We start from the raw sequence: 27,883 nt of genomic DNA on the forward strand, positions 1-27,883 counted from the left end.
CGGTCCCTGGGCATGACGCGACGCCGGAGGAGATCGAGCGCTTCCTCATGGCCATGAGGAAACTCTCTCCTCCGACGGGCTCCGCGGCGCCTTCGGGCCCAGCAGACCCGTCTGGGGCCTCTAGTGGGTGGGGTGCTTCGGCCCCGACGCCGTCGGGTGCTTCGCCGCCAGTGCCTTCGGGCCCGGCGCCGCAGGGTCCAGCGGTCCCGGCGCCGCGAGACCCCACTAGACCTTCTTCGGGATCTGGGTCGTCGCCGGTGGACCTTACGACCTCCCCGGTGTCGGCCCATCAGATGTCGCCTCCGGCGCCGTCCCTAATGCCCCCTTCGTTCCTGTTCCGACGTCGGGACGGCCCGATGGGCGCCGCTACAGACGTAGTTTGGGGAGTTTCACTTCTATGAACAGGCCCCATTGATTGAAAACCCTGAGTATCAGGAGATGGGTGATGAAGGGGATTGGGAGGGGTCTGAGGACCCTCTGACCCGAGAGTGTCAGTCTCATGAGGACTGGGCAGGAGACCTTGGGGAGGCCAGTGGCCTGGACACCTCTCCAGACACTGGTTTTGTCTTCCCTCCTACCGTGGCTTCGGAGGGGAGGGCAACCTACAGTGTGGTGTTGATGAGGGCTGCCAAGGCCTTGGGCCTTGAGCTCCCCGTCGCGGCCGTGAGGACTAATCTCCTCACTGAGGTCCTTAAACCGCAGTCAAGCTCTGCCGACGTTCTTCTGGGCACCTGGTCCAAGCCCGCTACGGGTTCGCCCGTAGATAGGAACGTGGCCAGACGCCACCGCCCAGCCCCGGGCGACCCATGTTTCCTGTCCACCCATCCCACCCCCGAGAGCCTGGTCGTCCAGGCCTCCAATTCCCAGACCGCATTCCCGTCGGCGCCGCCGGACAGGGAATCCAAGAGGTACGAGCAGGACGGTAAAAAGATCTTCTCGTCCCTTAGGCTGGGACTGCGGTCTTCCAACACCGCATGCCTCTTGGGCCGCTACACCCACTCTCTGTGGGATACGGTTGCAGAAGTGCTGCCAGAGTGTCCGTTGGAGGTACGGGCCAAACTCGGCCAAGCCCTTGTGGAGGGCCGGGATGCAGCCAAATATTCTATCCGGTGTGGGCTGGATACCACCGACTCACTAGGTAGAGCGATGGCAACGACGGTGGCGGTCAGACGCCACGCCTGGTTGAGGTCCGCCAACTTTTCGGCCGATGTCCAAAACACACTGATGGACATGCCGTTTGATGGCCGTTGCCTCTTTGGCGACAAGGCAGACCATGCGCTTGAGCGCTTCAAGGACTCCAGGGCTATGGCCAAGTCCTTGGGCCTCTCGGCTCCGCGCCAGCAATCGGCTGCCTTTCACTCCTTTCGTGGCCACGGAAGGGGTGTACCCACACGTGCAGCCAGCCACGCTCCGCATGGTAATACCCAACGCGGTGGCGGCCGTGGGAACCGCCGTCCCGGCGGTCGGGGACAACTGCGAGGTCAGTCCACACCTTCCCCCGCAGCATCCGCCTCTAAACCCTCCTAGTCCGTGCTTTCAGGCCCATGTGACGCCAGTGGGGGGCAGGGTTCACCACCTCCACTGGCGAACTGTCACTTCGGACAGGTGGGTGCTGCAAATCGTCCGAAGGGGCTACTCCCTCCCCTTCGAGGCGACTCCTCCAGCCATGCCACCGCAGAACCACCGTGTATCGGGGGATCATTTGCGACTTCTGCAGGAGGAAGTTACGGCCCTCTTGGCCAAGAGGGCCATCGAGCGCGTTCCTGGGCCAGAAGTAGGGTGTGGTGGCTACTCCCACTACTTTCTGGTACCCAAGAAGGGCAAAGGGGCCTACGCCCTATCTTGGACCTAAGGAACGTCAACGGCTTCCTCCGGAAGGAGAAGTTCAAAATGCTGACACTGGCTCAGGTCCTAGCTGCCCTGGACCCAGGAGACTGGATGGTAGCGTTGGACTTGCAGGACGCTTATTTCCACATCCCCGTCTTGCCGGCCCACCGGCGCTACCTGCGGTTCACGGTTGGCCACGAGCACTTTCAGTAAACCGTGCTCCCCTTCGGCCTTACCAGCGCCCCACGGGTGTTCACAAAGGTGATGGCGGTGGTCGCAGCTCATGTGCGCAGGTTAGGGGTTTCAGTCTTCCCCTACCTCGACGACTGGTTGTTAAAGGCGGGTTCGCCCCAGACAGTCGTCAGCCACCTCCAGACTACGGCAGATCTCCTGCACCGGCTGGGGTTCTCCATCAATGTGCCGAAGTCACACCTGTGCCCCTCTCAAAAGCTCCTTTTCATCGGAGCGGTTCTCGACTCGGCGCGGTTTCGGGTTTATCCACCCGAACAGCGGGTCCGGGATATTCAGGCTCTGATTCCCATCTTTCAGCCGTTATCCCAGGTCTCGGTCAGGTTGACGCTGCGGCTTCTGGGGCTGATGGCCTCCTGCATCCTACTGGTGCATCACGCCAGGTGGCGGATGCGGGCTCTGCAGTGGGACCTGAAGTTTCAGTGGGCCCAGCATCAGGGCAACCTGTCCGACCACGTCCTGATCTCGGAGGGCACTGCGAGACAGCTGCAGTGGTGGCTCACGGACCGCGATTGGGTCAGCGGCAGATCCCTCTCCTTTCCCCAACCGGAGCACGTAGTTGTGACGGACACGTCCCTCCAGGGCTGGGGTGGCCACATGGGAGAGGCGGAGATCAGAGGCCTCTGGTCTCCGGCGGAGGCCCGGCTCCACATCAACCTGTTGGAGTTACGGGCGATTCGTCTAGCACTGAAGGCATTCCTCCCCTCTGTCCGGGGGAGTGTAGTGCAGGTGTTCACGGACAACACCACCGCCATGTGGTACTGCAACAAACAGGGCGGGGTGGGGTCGTGGACCCTTTGCCAGGAGGCTCTGCGCCTCTGGCAATGGCTGAAACGCCAGGGCGTGACCCTGGTGGCTCAACACCTGGCAGGTTCTCTGAACGCCAGGGCGGACGAGCTCAGCCGTCGGTGCATGATGGATCACGAATGGCGTCTGAACTTGGACGTGGCGCAAGGCCTCTTTCAGCAATGGGGAGAGCCTTGGTTAGATCTATTCGCCACCGAAGAGAACGCGCAATGTCATCAGTTCTGCGCGTTGGAATTTCCAAGGCGGCACTCGCTTGGCGACGCTTTTCGTCGCGTGTGGAGTTGCGGTCTGTTGTACGCCTTTCCGCCTATACCACTTCTGCCCAGAGTGCTGAAGAAGATCAAGCGCGACCGGGCCCAAGTCATCCTTGTGGCTCCGGACTGGGCACGAAGGTACTGGTATCCAGAGCTACTCAGTCTGTCAGTCGATCCCCCGGTTCGTCTGCCTCTTCAGGAGGACCTTCTGTCGCAGCAGCAGGGGACGGTCCTCCACCCGAACCTGTCCAGTCTCCACCTCCATGCTTGGAGATTGAGCGGCGACAGTTGAGGCCATTTGACTTGCCTCCTGAAGTCTGTAACGTCATTCTGGCAGCCAGGCGTCCCTCCACAAAGTCGGTATACGCCTGCAGGTGGAACAGATTTGTGGCATGGTGCACAGCAAAGGCTGTGGATCCTCTTGCTGCCCCTCTCTCTGAGGTTCTTCTCTTCCTTCTTTCTCTTGCCCAGCAGGGCTCTGCTCTGGGCACTATCAAGGGCTACCTTTCTGCCCTTTCAGCCTTTCTAAGGCTGCCTGATCAATCTTCTTTGTTCAAGTCCCCTATTGTAAATCGTTTTCTTAAGGGCATAACACACACGTTTCCTCCTGTTCCGTTTGTGATGCCTCAGTGGGACTTGAACCTTGTTCTTACGTTTCTGATGTGCGCTCCCTTTGAGCCACTTCACAACTGTCCTCTCCGCCTTCTTACTTTGAAGACTGCTTTCCTGGTTGCCATCACCTCTGCCAGGAGAGTGAGTGAGCTCCAGGCCCTTTCTTGTACTCCTCCTTTCCGTCCATCCGGACAAGGTTGTTTTGCGTACTAAGCCATCTTTCCTGCCCAAGGTTGTCACAGCCTTCCACCTCGGGCAGTCTATCACCTTGCCAACCTTCTTCCCGCCACCGCATCCCTCTAAAGAGGAAGAGCGGCTCCACCGTCTGGACCCAAAACGTGCGCTCTCATTTTACTTGGATCGCACACGCCAGTTCCGGGTGGATGACCAATTCTTTGTTGGTTACGTGGGCGCTAAGAAGGGGAAAGCGGTGCACAAGAGGACCATCTCCCGGTGGATCATCTTGTGTATCCAGGTATGTTACTCCTTGGCTAAAAAAGAGCCCCCTGTTGGATTGCGGGCTCATTCCACCCGAGCCACGGCGGCTACAACTGCCCTGGGCCGGGGAGTGCCCTTACAAGACATCTGTCAGGCAGCTACGTGGGCCTCGCTGCACACGTTTGCAAGACACTACTACCTGGACAGCCAAGTCCGGAGGGATGGCTTCTTTGGCCGTTCTGTCCTCCAGGACTTTCTGGTGTGTTTATTGGTTCGCAGACCCACCACCGGGGTTGGTATTGCTGGGGTATCTATTCTAAGGTAAGGAATCTATCACTAACCTGTCTCTTTCAGATGCACAAGTTACTACTTGTGTAACGATATATCTGTAAAAGACATTAGTTAGTGATAGATTCCTTACCGACCCAGCCATCCTCCCCGTTCTGCGAACCGATATCTAGGGTTAGGGTTATCCCCTTTCAGGGCCCTAGTTTCAATGGCACCAGTGTTGTTTTTTAAAATGGCTCAGCGCCTCTGGCGCGGAAAAGCTGTGTCTAAGAACTGACGTCAGCACGTGGAGGTGGCGTCTAAGTACTCCGACGACGTCATCACGGCGCCGACGACTGACGCGGAGCCGCAGACGACGCCTACCGACGCGCAAGGGTACTGCTACGCAAAAAAAAATCCGGATCCAGTCTGACGCCTGGGGATATTCTAAGGTAAGGAATATATCACTAACTAATGTCTCTTACAGATATATCGTTACACGAGTAGTAACTTGTGCTTTACACTCCCACACTTATGCTTCGCACAACTGCATAAAATAATGACTATCCCAGGGCACTTCCATCCTTCTGCTTCGCTTCATAGAATATTAGCAAAAAATAAATATGGATAAATACAGACAAAAAATGTATTCAAATGGTGGCTTTTACACCACATATTTACTGCAAATTGTTGCCAAAGCGGGATCCAAATATAGCATTTTAAAGCACAAGTGTGAAGAAAAATTACAAACATATCAAAAATATGCCCAATCCTCTAACTGGTCTGCTTGCAAAATAACCCCCAAGCCAAGCACACTCAGCCAATGGTAACAGGCCTTCTAAGTGTTTTCTACACAGTTGTCAGTCCTTCTCACCAGCGTTGTTCTATTTAGAAGGGGGCACTGCCAGCAGCTCTTCGCAGGCTGCTTTATTTTAATGTGCCAGCACTTCTCATTTTCCCTCATTGTGGCTTAGTTTGTGCCAGTACCGGACTCTTTTTCGATAACATCTGCATCTAAAGTCCCAAAATGTGTATTTTTACCAACTACAAAAAAAACATTGTATCGTCATGTAACGCAACGGGTGCTATTATGTAAAGCGCTCTGATACCCGATTCGGGTCAAGTTCGCGCTATATAAAACTCAGTTAAAAATATCTTTTTTATTATCAAATGCTAATACGGCTGGTGGCGAGATCCCAGATTCATGGAGAGTGGCTGGAATCATTACAATTTATAATAAGGCAGATGCCTGCATTCTATCTAATTACAGACCAATAAGTCTCATTGACAACTTACAAAAGGTCTTTGCTAGATAAATTGCTAGATTGGATGGAACATAATAAAATCTTGTCTCAGGAGCTCAAAGCTAGGTAGTTTTGAGCTCCTGAGGCAGAAGCCGGGAGTCGGAGAAGTTGATCACTTTTTAACTTTCACGTTATTGCTGTTTTTAAACTTGTTACCTGAACCCCCACCCGCAAGCTCGCTTAGCGCTGGCTCTGCTGACTTCCGAGCAGAGTTAGGTGCTGGTGCTACTCTGAGGGTCCACACACGCGACACTGCAGGAGCAGGAAGCCATCTTGGGCGGACAGCGCGTTCAGCCCTCTAGTGTTTGCTCCTGGATGACGCTAGAGGAGGAGGGAATTTCGCGGGCGCAGAACACTAGGTAGTTTTGAGTTCCGGAGGCGGAAGCCGGGAGTTGGATAAGTTGATAACTTTTTAACTTTCACGTTATTGCTGTTTTTAAACTTGTTTCCTGTACCCTTAACTGCATGCTCGCTCTGCCGACTTACCAGCCGAATTAGGTGCTGGTGCTACTCGGAGGGACCACACACGCGAAACTGCGGGAGCGGGCAGCCATCTTGGGGGAACAGCGCGTTCAGCGCTCTAGTGTTTGCTCCTAGATCACCATATAAGAGGATGCAAACGCAGATGCGCAGCAGGCGCTCCAACGGCAAGCGCGTCTGCGCCCGTTCGTGCCCAAACGAGCCCAGAGGCCAGGGACTCGGCCCTTTTTAAGGCAGATATCCGTCACTTAGATCATATATGTTATTCAGCAGAATCTCTGATGGAAATCAAAAGCTTGGCACATAACAAAGTTTTGATCGTAAATTGCGCTCAGAAGCTCCCACATGGCCTAGAAGGGCCAGCAAGCTGCATCTCATGCCAATTTCAAATGGTCACTGATGCAGGGGATCCACAATTTCGGGGAATAAGATCAGAACCAGCTGGTAAGAGTCAGAAACATATGTGTAATGTTGGATCCCTTGCTAAACATCCATATGAAATATGGGATATGCTCGTCTCTCACGACCCCGACATTTGTTTCTTCACAGAAACTTGGCTGGGACTTGCAAATCAGCCTTTGATCACATTGGCTATCCCAGAGAATTACAAATTTATTCATTTGGATAGAGAAACAAAAATGGGAGGAGGTATAGCTATAGCCTTTGAAAATCACCTGGTCGTGAATTGGGTCTCGACGGTCTGTAATGACTGTATGGAACTTGGAATTTTTAAGGTCACATTGTCGGCATCCGATTGTTGGTACCGTGCCCTAATCTACCGGCCTCCGGGTCCCAAAGCTAGATTTACAGATCTGCTGATGAAACACCTTGCCCTGCATGTTCTTGCGGCAAATACGTTTCTTTTGCTTGGATACTTTAATTTCCACAGGGAAAATTCAACAGACCCCGAGGTAAAAAAACTCTTTTCTTCTATGGAACTGGTGGGACTTACCCAAAGGGTAGAGGGCGTTACACATAGAGCAGGTCATCAATTAGATCTGGTCTTTACCAACATCGACCATCTAAGATGCGACTCTCCCGACCCTCTCTCCTGGACGGATCATTATCTGATCTCAATTAACATGCAGCAACCAGTCCAGAAGACTTCTAACCGCCCCACTAGACAGACCCTAAACAGAGTAGGAACTGGTGTAAGCTCTCCGTGGAGACGTTTAATGAGGCTTTCTCTCCAGGTTCGGCCACCGATATTGGGGATGTATCCGCAAAGCTGGTGGCATTTAATACTGCTCTGGAAACAGCCTTGGATGTGGTCATTCCAAAAAAGACACTGAGCCCCATCCAAAGGCGAGCGTCCACTCCTTGGGACACGATGGAACTAAAAATGGAAAAAGCGAGTTGCAGGCGCCTGGAAAGAATGTGGCGCTCAAGTAAGACTGATGAAAATTAACTACTTTATAGACTGGCTTTAGCAAAATACCATCTGAACTTGAAAGGGGCCAGGCGTCAGTTTATTATTACCCAGCATGGAATGATCTCCAATCACCCGAGGTCCTCCGGGATAGCTCCAAATTCTGGGAGGTGAATAATCACCCCTATTTTTCAGGGGTGGAGAATCACGCCGCGGAATGTGTTATACCCGATGAGCAGTGGCTATCCCATTTTGGCAATATCTATAGTCCGCCTACATCTGGCCACACGCAGGACTGCCCTACCCATTCTCACACGGAGCTAATTCAAGCGTTCGACCCTGAAGATGTAGAAAAAGCCATAAACGAGACACTTAAGAACAAGGCACCGGGCCCTGATGGGGTCCCTACGGATCTATATAAAGCGACACCCACATTTTGGGCCAAGATTTTGACAAATGTGTTTAACTGTGCAAGAGAAAACAAGTTTCCTCAATCTTGGGCAAGATCAATAATTATACCGATCTTTAAAAAGGGCCTAAAGGGCGATCCTGCTTGCTACAGACCTATTTCCCTAATAGACTCTGCCGTTAAGATCTTGGGCAGAGTCATTTTGGGTAGGATAACATCTTGGCTAGAAGGCAGGGGAATTCTATCAAATGCCCAATACGGATTTAGGCCCAAAAGAAGTACACTGGATCAGTGCCTAAATCTGCATCTGATCATTAGTAAATATACAACAGTGAAAGAAGGGGCTCTGTACATGGCATTTATGGACCTCTCCTCAGCCTTTGACCTGGTTAACAGGTCAAGGCTGTGGGGAGTCCTCTTGGAAATGGGTATGGAGAGACCACTGGTGGGATTTTTAGCAGACCTTCACCAAGGACTAGAGGCCTCTGTCAGAGTAACTCAAGATGGAAGATGCACTGGACTTTTTAAATCACAGAGAGGGGTGAGGCAAGGGTGCATCCTTGCCCCTCTCCTTTTCACCTTATATATAAATGCACTCGAGCCAGTGCTCTCCACCCTGGGGGCCGATGTCCCGCGTGCAGGAGAGATTAACATCCCGGTCCTCCTGTACGCGGACGACGCAGTCCTATTGGCCCGGACGGGCGTGGCCCTTGATAAATTATTGGCTTCCTTTGGGGATTTTATGACCTCGTTAGATCTGAAAAGAAACACACAAAAATCCCACGTCATGATCACGGGACTCAAGGGCAGGAAAAAGAAACCCATAACTTTTAGTTGCACAGGAAAGGAAGTACAAAGGGTTTCTTCCTTTACCTACCTGGGCGTGATCTTTGACGATAAAGGAACCTGGGGCGCTCAACACAAGTCCAAATCAAATGCAGTTACTAGATCCGCTGCAGCCCTTTTGAACTTTGCTAAAAGAATGGGGTCACGCCCAATGGAAGCCATTATTAAGGTATATAAAGCCAAATGCTTAGCAATCGCCATCTATGGAGCCTCAATATGGGGATATACAAACCCAGTTAATATCCAGAGGGCGGAAAATAGATTTTTTAGATCACTACTTTCCGTCCCCCAGTCCACTCCTACTTTTACCATCCACTCAGAGTTAGGCACTGGGTTTGTTTCAGACTACATAAAATCTGCCCCTGTCATCTCCTGGCTAAAAACTTGGCTAAATGAGGAAATCTCCCTAAACCATCAAATCCTCAAGGATTGTTTGGCCATGGATGGAGCCCTAAAGATCCCATGGCTGACCTATGTTAAAACTATGTTATCTCATGTGGGACGCATTGATCTTTTCTACTCCCCCGATAGCATTCAAAAGGAAGATGTCATGATGATAAAAACATCATTGATAAACTCCTTTATAGCAGAGCGGGAGGAAAAGGAGCTTAAAAAATCGACTGTTAGAAGAAATTATGCTCTCATTACTGTCCCAGGCCCAGAACCCTACCTGGTCTTTGTTAATAAACCATTCCACCGGTTTCTTTTAATTAGATTTCGTTTAAATTTGATACACTTGTTGTTAGGCACCTATACTAGGTGGGATACACCTGATAATGCAAGTCCTTGTGACTGTGATCACTTTTCATCTCAGGACACTTTACACTTCATTATGTTCTGCGATCATTACACACAAATCAGGAGAAAATATCTCTTACCAATTCTTCGAGAGGCTGGCTTTCTACAGGTCAGGCCAGCACTCTTATTCTTGCAACTTTTGCACAATGCACGAATAACTTTTCATGTCGCAAACTTTCTAGTAGCAGGAGTCCGTATAAACAAAAGGCGTAACAAAGGAAGACCAGGACAAATCTTAAACGAAATATTTTAACGTATTTTAACATATTTTAACAAATTGAGATGTTTCTACGTGAATCGACCTTTTTTTCAGGCTAATGTAGTACGATGTATAACTTGTGTATATATATTTTTTAAGAACTAATTAAATCTGTTGACCTGATGTATGATATATATTACGTAGTTATTTTTACTGTTGTACCTTATTGTCTATTTCATGATCTGTATCCTGTGTCTTTTTGTGATTTTAAAAAAATCGAATAAAAGTGATTGACTGACTGACTGACTACCCATATTGAAAATGCCAGCAACTCTTCAAAAACTCTGTTTGGTATAGTGCAAGACTTTATCTCCTCTAAAATGTGTAGTCCGGATCCTGTGGAATCGCAGGAATTATGTAACTCCCTAGCATCCTATTTTCACAAAATTTCTAAAATTTATGTGAACTTTCCTCCATCAGTCCCATATCACTCTTCTTCCCCCGGCTTATCGGAGAAGCAAAATGAGTGTAGCTTGCGCCCTTACGAGCTTTGCAATGACGACGACAAAATAGGTTACAAAAGGTCTTACGGCGGCCAAATCAGGGTCGCCTTCAGATCTCTGTCTTCCAAAAGCAATAGCATTATAACAACTTGTTGCGCCCCTGTTATTAGAGATATATTTAATCTCTCAATCCAGACGGGTACTATTCCAGCGACTTGGAAGGAGGCCTTTGTGCGTCCGATTCTGAAAAAACCCACGGCGGACCCTCTCACTCTCTGTAATTACCAACCTATCTCTTTGCTGCCTTTGCTGAGCAAAATATTGGAAGGTATTATCAATCGACAATTAAGTACCTATCTGGAAGATAACCATCTTTTGGATCCATCACAGTCAGGGTTTCGGCCAGGTTTTAGTACAGAGACTGCAATCCTGGCCGTGACCGACTCTCTTAGACAGACCATAGACGCGGAGGGCTCAGCAATTCTGATCCTCCTAGATCTCTCCGCAGCTTTTGATACCAATTCGCATTATAGGCTGGCGGAGAGATTGGTAGCCTCTGGGATCAAGGGGGCTGCACTTAAGTGGCTTAACTACTTCTTGTCTGAGAGAAGTGAAACGGTGATTATGGGAACTTATACCTCTGAAAAAAGACATCTTGATAGGGGAGTTCTGCAGGGCTCTTGTCTAAGTCCAACTCTCTTTAATTTATACATGGCACCATTGGCAATGATTGTCGAGCGGCTGGGCTTTGAGATCATTTCGTACGCTGATGATACGCAGCTTATATTTACCATCGGTCCGAATCCAGCACTCGACAAAGCCTGTTTTGCCACCGATATGCTTGCCATCTCCAACTGGATGACTGCTAATTGTCTCCAGTTGAATCCGGAAAAAACAGAAGTGATGCTTATGGGGAAAGCCATGGACGTCTGGTTAGATGACTGGTGGCCGGCTCATCTGGGCCTTGCCCCTTCTCCTAAACTGACAGTAAAAAATGTGGAACTAAAACTGGACCGGGTCCGGAGTATGAAAAATCATGTTGCGGCCACGACGAGTTTGTGTTACTATAGCCTCCGACTTTTGAGAAAAATTCTACCTTACATCCCCATCTCTCACCGTAGAACATTAGTACAGGCCATGGTGATTAGCCGCTTGGGCTACGGAAATGCCCTGCTGGCGGAAGTAGGAGAGACACTATTGGCCAAACTTCAAGTAGTGCAAAATACAGCAGCCAGAATGATTTTAAATCAACCTGCAGGTTCATCTTCAACCCCTCTATTGAGGGAACTGCACTGTCTGTCAGTAAAGAAAAGATTTTTTTCCAAGATTTGTTGCCTGACACACAATGCACGGAATGAAAGATTTGGGGAAAAAACTACAGAAACTCTCCTTGTAGGAATCTTAGATCCAGCACTCAGGATCTTTTACAGATTCCCCGGATTAGGCTGGTCCGTTTAGGAGGTAGAGCTTCTCATTTCTAGCTCCAAGGTATTTGGAACCAGCTCCCACATGTTCTATGCAAAATCACAAGCTACAATGTCATTAGGAAACAGCTGAAAGCCTTTCAGTTCTAGCAACTTTGTGCTTGAACATCTGTACTTCGTCCCTCAGTAGTATCCTGCCTAATTAGCACCGTGATGCCCCAGGGTGATTTGAGCGCTTTATAAAAACCTTAACATACCATTGTCCTCGCTCCAAGCTGGCTTCCATCCAAAGACTAGTACCATTGATCAAACCTTTAGATTCACCACTCTTTACTGGAAATATGTCTTGTTATCTAAACAAAATCTGTATGGTTCAGAAGAATAAATGTTGTCTTCGAGGAGGTGAGTTTTGGAATTGGGTTTGACCTTTTGACAGTTAACAGTCTAAAAGGAAATGAGCACAGGTGAGGAAGTTCCTCTAACTCTGTGCTCTTGGAATTCGTATGAAAGAGTAGTATCACTGGTCATCATTTAAATGTGACTTTCTCATTTATTCTTCAGATGTATGTGATCTAGTCACAAGAGCACCCAAAAGAGCAGCACTTGGCCATGATCAATCAATCTGTATTTTTACAGCGTGGCTAATCATCGGTGAAGGTATCCAGGCGTTCAGAGTGCTGCTGCAGGTGGGGGGCTCAGTTGAACAGACAGGTCTTGAGTCCTTTTCTGAATTCCAGCAGAGAGGGTGAGGTCAGTAGGTGAAGTGACGATCTTGCGTGGCATGCAGAGGGTGAGGAAGCAAGCGAACAAGACTGCGTTGATGTGTCTTTTCATGGTGAGTTTACTGTCTAGGATGATGCCAAGTTTGCGGACATGGTCAGTCGGTGTAGGTGAGGGTCCTAGTTCAGGGGAGCACCAGGCATCAATCCATGGGAAGGTGTTGTTTCTGAGGATCGGCACTTCTGTCTTGACTTTGTTTTGTTTTAGGCAGTTTTCTCCCATCCAGTCGGCAGTGCCACTTATGCACCTGTGGAAGTTGATCAGCATGCCGAAGAGGTCTTCTGATAGCAAGAGTAGGAGCTCTGTATGGTCAGTGTAGGATATAATATTCAGTCCATGCGATCTGACGATTTTGGCCAGGGGAGTCATGTAGGTGTTGAACTGAGTAGGGCTGAAGAAGGAACTTTGAGGTACACCACAGCTGGTGTTCTTTGGTTCGGAGGTGAAGGAAGGAAGGTGGATTCTCTTGATACTTTCGGTGAGGAAGGAGACAATCAACTTGAGAAAGCCTCCTTTGATTCCAGTGTTGTGAAGCTTTTTGATCTGGGTGTAGTGTGATACTATGTCGAACGCTGCTGAGGTCATGTAGGACAAGGACTGCCGTTTTTCCTTGGTCAGGGCGGGATCTGCTGTCACCTTTGGCTGCAATCAGGACAGTTTTAGTGCTGTGGTTTGTGCATAATCCGGATTGTGAAGTGTCCAGAAGATTGTTGTTCTCCAGGTGTTCTGTGAGTTGGTGGTTGATGGCCTCCTTTAGGACTTCGACAGGAAAGGGCAGCAGAGAGGTGGGGTTGTAGTTGAGTTCATTGGGGTCGGCGGATGGTTTTTTGAGTAGGGGCTTGACTTATGCATTGTTTCCATTCTCCGAGGAAGGCGGATGTGGTGATGGATGCATTGAAGTTCGTGGTGAGCTCACTGCTGATAGTCCTACTCCAGAGGTTGAAGATGTGTTGGGGACAGGGGTCCGTGGGTGCTCCTGAGTGGAGGAGAAAGGGCCTTGTTAAGATTCAGGAGCTCTAAAGTTCTTTGTACAAATTAAAGAAGTTTGCAGTAGCCTTGTGGTATTTCCAGACATATGTCAAGACTTTTTAGGCAGAATATTATCTGAAACCTTCTGCAGAATAAGTACTTCATAAGGCAGTGCTGATTGTACTTTGACAAAAGTTTCTGCAAATATCCGATCGGATAATTAGTTTAATTAAATCTCCCTTCCTTACGGATGGGTGTTTCATTGTCGCCCATCTCCTTTAAACTTACACTCATGATATTCGGTGCAGGCAGAGTTTTTTTATTGAAGATGACAGATGAGACCTTACAGTTACTAAGCATGGCAGGAAGCTTCCACTGGTATAAGGTGATCTGCATTATACATTTTACCCACAGGATAAGGCGATTTTACGGACAAACTAGAGTCATTTATTAGTAGTTTTTCTATTTTCACCCAAACTAATTGTATGTCTACTTGTAGTCTATACTGGAGACATGCATATCCTTATTTTTCAGAGAAACAAATCCATTGTGACAATCTGTCCAGTTATGGCTTCAATTTTGCGTATGGGTTATTGTGATGTCTGCAATAGCTAAGCCAACACCAAAATCGGCAGAATGATTGCAAAGCCAGTCTGCAGATCCATCCTTCTGTTGGAGTCAGGACTGTTTGGTGTACTATTCCACTTGTTTGCGTGGCGTGGTTTGAAGCAGATCAATATTAAATTAACTTCTGGTGTAATGTACCTAATGATAGTAGTTTGTTATGGAGCCTTCCAAGGAAGCAAATTACATACTTGCTACAATCTAGGTTTGAAGCATGAATTGTGCTGGACTGCGAGCCTTAACGTTAAAAAAAAAAACACATTCCTGGGGTTCATTTTTGACAAAAACCTGAATCTGCATGCTCACTTTAATCTATTTGTCAGATCCCTGTGAAATGAAGTGCCTCCTCCCTGTAGAGAACTTCAAAACAGGTTCACTTACTAGTCCTTTCAAAACTCTATCACAGTAATTCACCACTGACTTGCATATACCAAATCTACCATGCTTCTTTAAAGCAGGCCTAAATACCACACTTTGGCTAGTACCACAGATGATCAAATTACTAATCCCCAGTCCTGATCTCTCGAAATTGGCTTCCCAAACAGATGAAAGGTTTATTAACGCTGGCTGTTTAGTTCATAAGGCATTGCCCTTCCTTTGCTATGTAGGACACCCAACTGCATCAATGGCTGATTTTTCTCCCACTTTAATGCTATTACCTTTTATTGTTTATTTCCAAGCTTTGTCTCCAAGAGTTTGTATACTGTAAACCTTGCTGTATGTTATTTACTGTATATCTTCCCATATATACAGTATACGTTTATGTATAGTGCTCTATCATGATGGATCTGGTTTACACTGTACCAAACTGCAAATAAAGTATTTACAATACAACTCATTTATTAAGATTTATTTAAGCTGCCATTTTCAGACTCATTCAGGTTACTTCTGTTCTGTGAGATAGTGTCCCATACAGTAGATCCTATGTTCAGTTGTAGAGCGAAACTAGTAAAGACAAAGTAATGTGTACTTTAAGCTGTTATAGCAAAATCGTGCAGTTTGTTGAAAAATACAGCATACTTGCAAGAGAAATTCATACAGTAAGAGCGCGCTAACAAACAAAAACACAAGCACACAGGAAAAATCATAAAATGATCTAGTACGTTGCATGGACCACTAGGTAATTTCCTGCTTTCTTTCTGAGGAGTGTGATGGTGTTTCCGTATAGCTTCAAGTGTTGGAGCACTGATGAGTGCATATGTGTTTCTGTAGTAGCTGCAAGTCTCTTACAGTCAGAACGGACTCCTTCATTTTCATCAACCTACTTCTGCACAACCTTATATAATATTCGGATTGCTCTGTGTTCTGACTCGGGACCAGCAGGTTGGCAGCTTTGTTGTAAGGCAAAAGTTATCCTTTGGAAAGCAAAATAGATGCAACATACTAGGATTTGGTTGCTTGTTGTGGGGCTGGGATGTAGTCATAGAGAAGGGGTTGAAAATTGCTGTAGGGTGCAGCGACAGGCTCCAGGTATGCTGTGAGGTAGTTTTAGTAAATCTGTGATTGTGCTGGGTATGGTATCTAGGGTGAGATGGTAGCAGGTTTAGTAGATGGTGTGAAGTAGTAGTGTGCTAAAGAGCAGCTGCAGGTTTGGTAGTGACTGTATAATCATGGCAGATTTGGGAGATAATTCTTAATGGCAGCTTGTTTCGACATCATGTGGGATGAGGGCAGGTTTCTCCAATTCTGTAAGAGGCTTCTTAGTTTAGTGGATGGTGTGGTGCAAGCTTTCGGATGGTAGTAGATTTGATAGTTGCTGCGGGAATGGTAGCAGCTTTTGTATGGAATGGTGAGAGATGCTTTGGGGTGGCAAGAAGTTTGAGAGGCTTTGGGGTGACAGCAGGTTTGATAGATGTTTTTGAACTGCTGTATTGGTACCTGGGGCTGGAGTGATAGATGTGGGTTGAGGTAGGTTTGCTAAATGTGGGATGGTGGTAGATTTAGTAAATGTGAGAATGTGCTATGGCATCAGGTTTAGTAAATGTGTTAGTGGTAAACACCTGCTGTGGCAGGTTTGGCAGGATATGCAGGGAGGTACACATTTGACACTGGAGTTCGTAATGTTCTGAGAATTTGAATGGGAAAATGTGATGTTCTTATCAATTAAAATTTCTTAATTAACTTATTTTTGACATTTCGGCCATGATTTCAGATCTCTGCTCAAGTGTTCTTGTGATTGCCTTTATCCCTTAAAAATGTATTCCTTTTTTCTTTTTCCCTCAGCCAGTGTTGCTTCACCGTGTGCATGGAATGTCTGTGTGAAGAGGAAAGCTCCTCTAGTGGCCTCAGACAGTAGCTCATCAGGGGGTTCCGACAGTGATGATGAGGAGAAAGCCGGAATTGTAACAGAAACCATAACTACAGGGTCAGGGCATGAAACCATCAAACTCACCATGGATGCCAAGAATGAGAAAGCTGTCTTTACAAGGTGAGTACAAGGAAACCTTAAAATGTGGGCAGCAGCCGCAGCCCGTGCAGGTAAGAGCGGTGGGGCGGGTGGGGTATGTGGGGGATTTCGACATACGATGACGAGGGAAAATTAAATAAATAATAAATTTTCCCTCGCCGTCATCTGTAGAAATCCCCCCAACCTGGCCCCACTGCCCCACAGCTCTTACCTGCACAGGCCGTGGCTGGTGGGCAGCATGGGGAGTGGAGGTATCGATTGAGCTAGCAGGTTTGGAAGATATAGATTTGTAGTTATTGGTAAGGCTAGATCTTGAGTCATTACACTATAAGCCCACTTCACACTGACTGGACATAATATACATCAGGGTTATTGATTGGGAGAGCAGGTTTAGAAGTGGTGTATACATTTGAATGTGGTACTGTTAAAAGGTGCACTCTGAATGCTTCACAGGTCTTTCTCATCAGATCTGACTAACATTTCACATGTTCTGTATACCTTGAATGCCTGTAAGATTGTAAAGGAATTCATAGGTCAGTCAAGCCTGTGTTATCCTTGCTTGTTGTCAGTCTTTGACAAACTCTAGTAAATATTTTCAAATGAAGAGACATACTTATTGTATGCTATCCAGCATCTAAGGTCATTCTCCTTTGAGTCATCACTGATGGTTTCAGCTGAAATCCCTCTGAGGTTGGTGAGCAAAGTTATAAAGGTGTTTTATTGGAGGGCTGATTTGCCATGTGTCAATCGTAACTTTTAAGCACTACTGTCGTCCATCTCAAGGTGTCTCCTCATATCCCAATCATGGGAGTGGAGATGCACACCTTTTATGTTCCAATTTTTTTGATTTGTAATCCAATAATCCTTAATGCGTGCTGAGTGGTGTAGTGGCATGCCCAAATACCACTGAAGCCCTTCATATCCCAGACATGCTCTTTTTCAGAAAGATCTTTGTCTTTTGTACTGTACATGTTGCATGACAATTGTGAAACTGCTATGCTTCAATGATGAGGTGAAAGTAATACTTTCTGGGTCAATCCAAAACCCACTCTGCGTATTTTAAAGATCCGAATGAAACACATTGTGATGGATTCCTTACCTTAAATTTACCCACAGGCGTCAGACCGGATCCGGAAAGTTTTCGTCAGTAGTACCCCTGTGCGTCGGAAGGTGGCATTGTGCGGCACCGCGTCTGTCATTGGCGTTGTGGTCGCCGAGATTATGTTGCAGCAGATACTTTGACACCGCCCTCACGTGCTGACGTCAGTTCTTTCTTTTTCCACGACAGCAAGTGCAGGTCCGGAGAGAGTGGTACCCCTAGTAATTTTTTGACTGAGATTTTTTAGGCTGTTTGTCTCTGTTTTTCGAGTCGATCGACTCCTGGTGTCGTAGGGATGCCTGGTTTCAGGTCTTGCGGGGATTGTCATCGAATGACGTCGGTGACGGACCCGCACTGTGTGTGTCTCTACTGCCTTGGGCGCGATCCCGACCCCAAGTCATGCCTCGACTACCGGGCCATGGCGCTGAAGACTTTGCAGGAGCGGTCCCAAAATTTGCTTGAAGTCTGGCAGTTGGCTCTGCGCCGCTCAAGCTCCCGGTCCCGTGGGAGGTCGAGGGACCGGTCGCGGAGCCATCACCATCGTTCGCCAGGATCGAAGTCTTCGTACTCGGGGTCAGGTAAGACGAAGCACAAGAAGTTGAAGAAGTGTAATAGCTCGACGACTTCCCCTCAGCGACGCGGCTGAGGATGCGGGTGGTGCCTCCCCCGCAGGTCCGGCGGAGCCTACGTTTTCACCGTCAGCCAACCCGCCCTTCCCTGTCCGCGACTCCGGCCCAGCTGCAGGATTTTCTGTCAGCCACGGCCCACCTCTTTGGGCCGTCGGGCCCTGCCGGTGCTTCTTCGGGCCCGACTGAGGGCCCTTGCCCTTCACTGTCTGCGGCTCCCGCATCGCCGTTGGCTCCGGCACCGCAGGGCCCCCAAGGATCCAGGCCTGGATCCCGGTCGACGCTGGTTGACCTAGTTACACCTCCACCGACACCACCTCTGATGTCGCCCATGGCAATGGACAACGTCGCCCCCGGCCTCAGCCCCGACATGAACATGGAGTCGGAACGGCTTCACTCAATGCCGATTCCGACGCCGATGGGGCCTTTCTATCCCTATGTCCAGCCTCCTTATTTTCAGCCTGTACATCAACATTCGGAGGATGGGGAGGACTGGGAGTGGTCTGAGGACCCTCTCACAGCTCAGTGTGAGTATGACCCGGACTGGGCACAGGAACTGTGGGATGCCAGTGGTCTCGACACTTGACCTTGGCATGCTCACTCGTCCTACTGTGGCAACAGACAAGGGTGCACGTTACGCTGTGGTGTTGCGTAGGGTGGCGGAGGCCCTCCACCTCCAACTCCCTACAGTGGCCGTCAGGACTAACCTCCTGACAGAAGTGCTTCAGCCGGTGGCTACCTCTGTGGAGCCACTGCTGCCCTTTAATGAGGCACTTTCTGATGTTCTTTTGGGCACCTGGTCCAGGCCCAACACAGGGGCTCCTGTGGATAGGAACGTGGCCCGACACCATCGCCCTGCCCCGTGTGACCCCCATTTTCCTCTCCCAACACCCTACCCCTGAGAGCTTGGTTGTCCAAGCCTCAACGTCCCAGAGCGCATTCCCTGCCACACCCCCGGACAGGGAATCCAAGAGACTGGAACAATTTGGGAAGAAGATTTTTTCTTCCGCCACTTCAGGGGCGCGTTCTGTGAACACCGCATGCCTCCTGGGCTTATTCCCACTCTGTGTGCGATACGGTGGTGCAAGTGCTGCCTCAGTGTCCGAAGGAGGCACGGACAGTGCTCTCTCAGGCTATTGCTGAGGAGAGAGATGCAGCCAAGTTCACAATACTATGTGGCCTTGACACCGCTGACAAGCTGGGCAGAGCGATTTCCACGACAGTGGCGCTCAGCCGCCACACCTGGCTGAGAACTACTGGCTTCTCGGGGGATGTCCAGAATACCCCGATGGACATGCCCTTTGATGGCATTCGCCTTTTTGGAACTAGGCAGATAGTGCATTGGAGCGTTTTAAGGACTCGCGGGCTACGGCCAAGTCCTTGGGCCTTTCGGCCACTCGCCCTCCTCCGCCTTCTGCTTTTCGCTCCTTGCGTGGCCATGGAAGGGGCGCCCCAGCACGTTTGCTTAAGAGCCACAGGCCACATGTGGATTTTACAAATAGTCTGAAGGGGCTACTCCCTCCCCTTCAAGACTACCCCTCCAGCCATGCCACCCCAGTACCACCGCATGTCGGGGATCATTTGACGCTTCTTCAACAGGAAGTCGCGGCCCTCTTGGCCAAGAGGGCCATCGTGCGCATTCCTGCGCCAGAAGTAGGACGTGGTTGTTATTCCCAATACTTTCTGGTGCCCAAGAAGGACAAGGGCCTGCATCCTATCTTGGACCTCAGGGACGTCAATCGCTTCCTCTAGAAGGAGAAGTTCAGGATGCTAACTCTGGCTCAGGTCTTGTCTACTCTCGACCCTGGAGATTGGATGGTAGCGTTGGACTTGCAGGACGCATATTTTCACATTCCCGTCCTGCCGGCCCACCAGCGTTACCTGCGGTTCACGGTAGGCCACGAGCACTTTCAGTTTACTGTGCTCTCCTTTGGCCTTACCAGCGCCCCTCGGGTGTTCACGAAAGGAATGGCGGTGGTTGCAGCTCATCTGGGAAGATCAGGGGTTCCAGTCTTTCACTATCTCGGTTACTGGCTATTGAAGGCGGGCTCGCCCCAGCTAGTAGTCTCCCACCTCCAGACTACGGCCGACCTCCTGCATTTATTGGGGTTCTCCATCATTGTTTGAAGTTGTACCTGATTCCCTCTCAGAAGCTCCTCTTTCTCGGAGCGGTTCTGGATACGATGCTGTTTCGGGCCTATCCTCCCAAACGGTGAGTCCAGGATATTCAGGCTATGATTCCGATCTTTCGGCCTCTATCCTGGGTTTAGGTCAGGATGACCCTGAGGCTGCTGGGCATCATTGCCTCCTGCATCCTGCTGGTCACTCATGTCAGATGGCATATGCAGGCTCTGCAGTGGGACCTGAAGTTCCAGTGAGCGCAGCTTAAGGGGAACCTGTCCGATTAAGTCCAGATCTTGGCGGGCACTGCACAGCAGCTGCAGTGGTGGCTCTTATACTGACATTGGGTCCAGGGCAGATCCCTCTCCCTTCCCCAACCGGAGCACACAGTGGTGATGAACGCGTCCCTCCTAAGATGAGGGGGCCACATGGAAGAGGCTTAGCTCAGAGGCCTTTGGTCTCCGGCGGAGTCCAGGCTCCATATCAACCTTCTGGAGCTTCAGGTGATCAGACTTGCACTGAAGGCATTCCTTCCCTCTGTCAAAGGGGAAGTGGTGCAGGTGTTCACAGACCAACCCACCGCCATGTGGTACTGCAACAAACAGGGCAGGGTGGTGTTGTGGACCCCATGTCAGGAGGCTCTGCGCCTCTGGACATAGCTGGAACAGCAGGGCATTTCCCTGGTGGTTCAACACCTGGCAGGTTCACTGAACGCCAAGGCAGATAACCTCTGCCGCAGGTGCATGATGGATCACAAATGGCGTCTTCACTCGGACGTGGCGCAAGGTCTCTTTCGACAGTGGGGAGAGCCTTGATTAGATCTATTAGTCAATGAAGAGAACTAGCAATGTCAGCGATTCCGTGTGTAGGAATTTCCAAGGCGGCACTTCCTAGGTGACACAAGGGTATACGCCTTTCCGCATATACCACTTGTGCCCAGAGTGCTGAATAAGATCAGGCGCGACTGGGCCTAAGTCATTCTTGTGGCGCCGGACTGGGCTCGAAGAGTTTGGTATCCCGAGCTACTCAGTATGACGATCGATCCCCCGATCCAACTGCCTCTTCGGAAGGATCTTCTGTCATAGCAGCAGGGGATGGTCCTCCACCTGGACCTGTCAATTATCCACCTCTTTGCATGGAGATTAAGCGGCGGCAGTTGATTCCTTTTGACTTGCCTCCTGAAGTCTGTGATGTCATTCTGGCAGCCAGGCCTCCCTCCACTATGTTGGTATACGCCTGCAGATGGAACAAATATGTGGCATGGTGCACAGCAAAGGCTGTGGATCCCCTTTCTGCCACTCTTTCAGAAGTTCTTCTGTTCCTTCTTTCTTTGGCCCAGCAGGGCTCTGCTCTGGGCACTATCAAGGGCTATCTTTCTGCTATTTCGGCCTTTCTCCGGCTCCCTGATCAACCCTCTCTTTTCAAGTCCCCTGTTGTAAATAGATTTCTCAAAGACATTACTCATCTTTTCCCCCTATTCCTTTCATAATGCCACTCTAGGACTTGAATCTGGTTCGTAAATATTTAATGTGCGCTCCCTTTGAGCCTCTTCACAACTGTCCTCTTCGTCTGCTGACTTTGAAGACTGCTCTCGGGTTGCCATCACCTCTTCCAGGAGAGTGAGTGAGCTCCAGGCTCTTTCTTGTAAACCTCCTTTTCTATCTGTCCATCCAGACAAGTTTGTGCTCAGAACACATCCATCCTTTCTGCCAAAGGTTGTCCCTGCCTTTCACATCGGGCATAACATCACTTTGCCCACCTTCTTTCCGCATCCTTCTAGAAAGGAAGAGAGGCTCTACCATCTGGACCCAAAACATGCGCTCTCGTTTTACTTGAACCGCACGCAACAGTTCGGGTGGATGAGCAGCTCTTTGTTGGCTACGTTGGCACCAAGAAGGGTCAGGCCGTACATAAGCAGATTATCTCCCGATGGCTCGTCTTGTGTATTAAAGCCGGCTATTCTCTGGCTCCACCATAGTGACGGCTGCCACTACAGCGTTGGGATGTAGTGTCCCCTTACAAGACATCTGTCAGGCAGCTACTTGGGCCTCCCTGCACACTTTCACTAAGCACTATTGCCTGGACAGCCAAATCCGAAGAGACTGCTTGTTTGGCCGTTCTGTTCTCTGGGACTTCCTGGTGAGATCTTGGTTCGCAGACCCACCACCAGGGTTGGTATTGCTGGGGTATCTATTCTAAGGTAAGGAATCTATCGCTATGTGTTTCTTTCAGATGAACAAGTTACTTCCCTTCGGTAACAATATATCTGTAAGAAACATTAGTAGTGATAGATTCCTTACCGCCCCACCCATCCTCCCCATTCTGCAAACTAATTTCTAGGGTTAAGGTCATCCCTTTCAGGGATGTAGTTTCAAGGCACCAGTGTTCAGTACCTTGCATGGCTTTGCGTTTCTGGCGTGGAAAGTCGTGTACAGAACTGACGTCCGCGCGCCAAGGCTGCCTCTAAGTAGCTGCTGCAACGTCATCTCGGCGACCACAGCGCCAGCGACAGACGCGGAGCCACACGACGCCACCTTCCGACGCGCAGGTTTACTGCTGACAAAAACGTTCCGGATCCAGTCTGACATCTGGGTGTAATTCTAAGGTAAGGAATCTATCACTACTAATGTTTCTTATAGCTATATCGTTACCGAAGGTAAGTAAATTGTTCAATTAGTAACAATAGGATTTGTGAACTTCACATTGTCAAACGTGTACAAATAGTTTGAACACAAATAAATTGGTTTTTGAAAAAATATTTAGCCTAGCAGGAGTAGGTGGAATCTCGGCCTTTTAAAAATTGCTGTTTCTCTGCTGAGTTCATCAACCTGGATTACTCTTTCATTGTTTATGATGTGCATTTGTTTTGTATTAGGGACTTTTTCCTGCCGTTAAAAGCAAGCATTGGTAAAGCCAATAGGTCTCATCTATGCAAGTTCTGTTGGTTTTGTCAATATTTTTATACATGTTGCACAGCAGCACATGCTTCTGTGCAACATGGCTTAACATAGAGAAAAAAGCTCTGTTGTGGCAGCAACAACGGACAGCGGGAGGGAGCACCATGAGGGGTAGGAGCTGCAACAACAATGGAAGGGAGAGAAGCTCACTTAATCTTCCTATACCTGAAAAATAAATGTGTCCTTGTGTAATTTAACCGATGCACATGCAAGGCGCTCTAGTGCCTTTGGGTCGAGTTTGCAGCAACACACGAGACAGCAGAAAGAGGGCGGAGTGGCATAAGCAACACAAGTGAGTGGCAAGAGATGGACTGCACACATGCACTCTTCAAGGGTGCATGTCTAAAAGTAAAAAATAAATAAAACAAGCATTGGAAATGCAATAGGTCTCGCATTAGAAAAGTTGGAGTTATTGGTCTTGTAAATGACATATTTTATTTATTTGTTGGTTTTTAAAATTGCTAAATTGATGGCTTTGTCATTTACAATGCCAATAGTTATAACTTTCGCGAATGTGACACCTATAGCATTTGGAATGCAACATGTTTTGTATTTACGTGACTTAGATGGCAGCTCTGGTCGTTAGGCCACATCTCTAGAGAGCAGGAGAGTGCAGCAGGGGAGAGAAGCACAGCAATGCAATAGGTCTCGCATTAGTAAAGTTTGAGCTATTGGTATTGTAAAGGACACATTTTTTATTTATGTGCTTGTTTTGAAAATAGCGAAATTAATAGCTTTGTTATTTACAATGCCAATAGTTTTATCTTTCGCAAATGTGACACCTATTGTAACACAATATGTGTTGTGAGGGTGAGGGTGAGGGGTTGAGGGTGAGGGGTTGAGGGTGAGTGAGGGTGAGTGGTTGAGGGTGAGGGGTTGAGGGTGAGTGAGGGTGAGGGTGAGGGGTTGAGTGAGGGGTTGAGGTTGAGTGAGGGTGAGGGGTTGAGGTTGAGTGAGGGGTTGAGGGTGAGTGAGGGTGAGGGGTTGAGGGTGAGTGAGGGGTTGAGGGTGAGGGGTTGAGGGTGAGGGGTTGAGGGTGAGTGAGGGTGAGGGGTTGAGGGTGAGGGTGAGTGAGGGTGAGGGGTTGAGGGTGAGTGAGGGTGAGTGTGAGGGGTTGAGGGTGAGTGAGGGGTTGAGGGTGAGTGAGGGTGAGGGGTTGAGGGTGAGTGGGGGTGAGGGTGAGTGAGGGTGGGTGAGGGTGAGTGAGGGTGAGGGGTTGAGGGTGAGTGAGGGTGAGTGAGGGTGAGGGTGAATGAGGGTGAGGGTGAATGAGGGTGAGGGTGAATGAGGGTGAGGGTGAATGTGAATGAGGGTGAGTGAGGGTGAGGGTGAGTGAGGGTGAGGGGTTGAGGGTGAGGGGTTGAGGGTGAGGGGTTGAGGGTGAGTGGGGTTGAGGGTGAGTGAGGGGTTGAGGGTGAGTGAGGGTGAGGGGTTGAGGGTGAGTGAGGTTGAGGGTGAGGGTGAGGGTGAGGGGTTGAGGGTGGGTGAGGGTGAGGGGTTGAGTGAGGGTGAGGGGTTGAGGGTGGGTGAGGGTGAGGGGTTGAGGGTGAGTGAGGGGGTGAGGGTGAGGGGTTGAGGGTGAGTGAGGGGGTGAGGGTGAGGGGTTGAGGGTGAGGGGGTGAGGGTGAGTGAGGGGGTGAGGGTGAGTGAGGGAGTGAGGGGTTGAGGGTGAGGGGGTGAGTGAGGGGTTGAGGGTGAGGGGTTGAGGGTGAGGGGTTGAGGGTGAGGGGGTGAGGGTGAGGGGGTGAGGGTGAGGGTGAGGGGTTGAGATGGGTTCATATAAGGTTCCAAAGGCGAGGCCTATTGGCTATGCCAGTGCTTGTTTTATTATTACAGTTTTCTGTTTTATTTTTAGCAGTATTTGAATCACGAGTTAATTTCCCTGTAACTGTCTGACACGAACCTCGAACAATTATATGAGCTATGTGCATGTTGTACTATTTTGGAAATCTTGAAAAACTCAAATAACAGATTCAAACAAAAAAATCACTACATCGTTACGTGCTTCATGTGCAGATTTTGAACCCCACATCCTACTGCCTTGAGTCTATTGCGCGTGCTGTTCCAAGCTGTGCACGTCAGCCTCCTGAGACATTTGTGTACCAATGCGTGCCGTCATGGTTGTGTGACGTTTTCTCCGTGCATGCTGGGAATGTCACACACGCTCAGTATAATGTGCTTGAGTAGAGTGCGCTAAATATAGACAACCTTTCACTGCTCACACAGTTTATTATTGCAACAGAAGCTTATATGCAGGAACGCATTGAGGCAACTTTCAAGACTTAACTAGCTTTGAGGTGTGTTTGACTTGTTAAAGTATGGCTTCAAATAAGTTATTTAATCATTAACCCAGTCCATTTCTCCAGATTCCTAGTAAACCACAGGTCAAATGGCAACTGTGATTTAGAGCATATGAGAACTGTATTATCGCAAATGATGGAAAAGATATCTCACCTGAAAGAAAAACAAGAAAGGAAACAAGACGGAGGGCATTGCTGTGGGGAGGGGGGGGAGGAGAAATGCACACGGCGGGCAGGGGAGGGTGCGGAGCGGGGAGAGCGGCATGAGGGTGTGAAGCAGCCGGGGCCTTTGAAGTGAAGCTAAGCTTCACTTCAAAGGTGTGGGAGGAGTGCGGCTGAGGGAACAGACGGCGATTTGGTGATGTGCACGCGCATTTTAGGTCATCGCGCTTGCGCATTGACCTAAAAGCCACGGGCACAGCACCAAATCGCCACAGTTAGGTAAACTTTGTTTAAAGCCCTATAGTCTCGCTTCTCTCAATGCGCATGCGCATTGATAGGTCACAAGACCTAAAAAAGTACCTGCATGAGTGTGCGGCCAGTGGAAGGACACTGGCTGCAGACAGGAACCTGTACTAGACCCATGCTCTACTGCAAGGACCAAACTGCAAGCGCCTAGAGGAAGCAGGATGCACTGACTAATTAGAGGCAAGGAAACAAGAGTGATATGGAAGCCAACCAATGGTAAGTAATGGTCTGGTTCTAAGCCCATTTGTAAACGTTTTATGTTAACAGTAGATGTCGCTCACGGCGCATACGTACTGTTCAGGCAAAACCTAAAAAAATGCATAGTTACAGCTGATGTCACCCACAATCATTCTTGTGAATTTGGTATCATTGGATTCATTTGACAGACTCTCTGCTCTAAGCATGTTACTATATGGTTTACTGGGCCTCGTCTGGTTACTCTTTTCTTGGTGTACATGTACACAGCGCCCCACTTATCCTTTGGCTTCACTGGTACTGTGTAGCTGCCTAAATGTTTTAGTCCCAACAACAATTGTAATTTGAGTGCTTACATACTACCACCACCACCACTACTCCTCCTCTATCACACTGCTTAGGGCTGCTCCTCCAGAATAGATGAGAAACACCTGTCTGGTCAGTCATGCATGACATAAAAAAACTTCCCACATAGGATCACAACCAATCCAACACTAACTACGCTGTCTCCCATTGTGTAGCATGCTACCCATCTGAAAATTTGCTTCACTCCTATTTATAGGGACTACTTTGCAATATAATCTGCACCTGCCGGAAGAGTATAATCATTTTGTGGCCCAAGTATTGCATTTGTCATGGTTGATGGAATGCTAGGGAAGAACGTCATGGTGTCAGTAGCAACCAATACAATATAAAGAAAGGTGTTGATGGATCTGGCTCAAGTTATGGTACAGTCGGACCTTCTTACAGACCATTCTGAAGCAAGATGTGCCACACATTTTTATACATCAGAAAGTTTGGCGAGTAACCCTCAACTTTGTCAGGACGTGCAACGATAATGATTACTGCCAAAGCATCTGTGGTGTGCTATCATAAAGGCGTGATTTCTATCACTTGTGTATTAATTAGGACCCAGACTCTGGACCACATATTTATGCTGCAAATCCTTAATGAAAATCATAGTATTTGACAGCTTAATACTGGGAAAGCCCCTGGCCCAAGTGGTTACCCGAGTGAGTTCTTCAAAAAGTTTCATGTACAGCTGGGGCCCCATTATCACCGTGCGCTTGAGACTGCACGTGAGCAGGGCACACTGCCCCGGGACTGGAGGCACGCCGAAATAGTGGTCTTTCAGAAGCCGGGTAGACCCCCGGAGAGGCACGACTCCTACCGCCCCATTTCGTTGCTCAATATTGAGGCTAAAGTGCTGGCTAAGGCTCTAGCGAATCGCTTGTCCCCACATATAACAGATCTTGTGCATCCGGATCAGGCCGGGTTCATGCCTCATAGGGCGACGCGGCACAACATCAGACGCGCGCAGGCGGCGATTGATGCAATGGGAGCCACAGGGGAGCAGGCGGCCTTATTGCTGGCTGACATTAATAGGGCCTTTGACTCTGTCAGTTGGATGTACCTGTTTGCACTCTTGCCCCGGCTCAATCTCGGCCCGGTCTTCCTGTCCTATATTAAACTATTGTACACCGACAATACGGCCTCGGTGCGGGTTGCGGGGGCGGTATCGGAGACGTTTCCAATTGGTCGAGGGACCAG

General features: G+C 49.1%; 1 protein-coding gene across 2 annotated transcripts in view; it reads left to right on the top strand.

Annotated features, from left to right (window-relative positions):
• The window catches only part of PPP6R2 (protein phosphatase 6 regulatory subunit 2), a 744,860-nt gene that overhangs the window by 656,604 nt on the left and 60,373 nt on the right, over positions 1-27,883 (top strand). For both annotated transcript variants that reach the window (XM_078677857.1, XM_078677853.1), the window contains exon 23: positions 16,383-16,587. In XM_078677857.1, coding sequence (XP_078533983.1) covers positions 16,383-16,587 — 205 coding nt within the window. The remainder of the gene's footprint in view (positions 1-16,382; positions 16,588-27,883) is intronic.

This window comes from Lissotriton helveticus, chromosome 1_1 (genome assembly GCF_964261635.1).
Source record: "Lissotriton helveticus chromosome 1_1, aLisHel1.1, whole genome shotgun sequence".
NCBI lineage: Eukaryota > Metazoa > Chordata > Amphibia > Caudata > Salamandridae > Lissotriton > Lissotriton helveticus.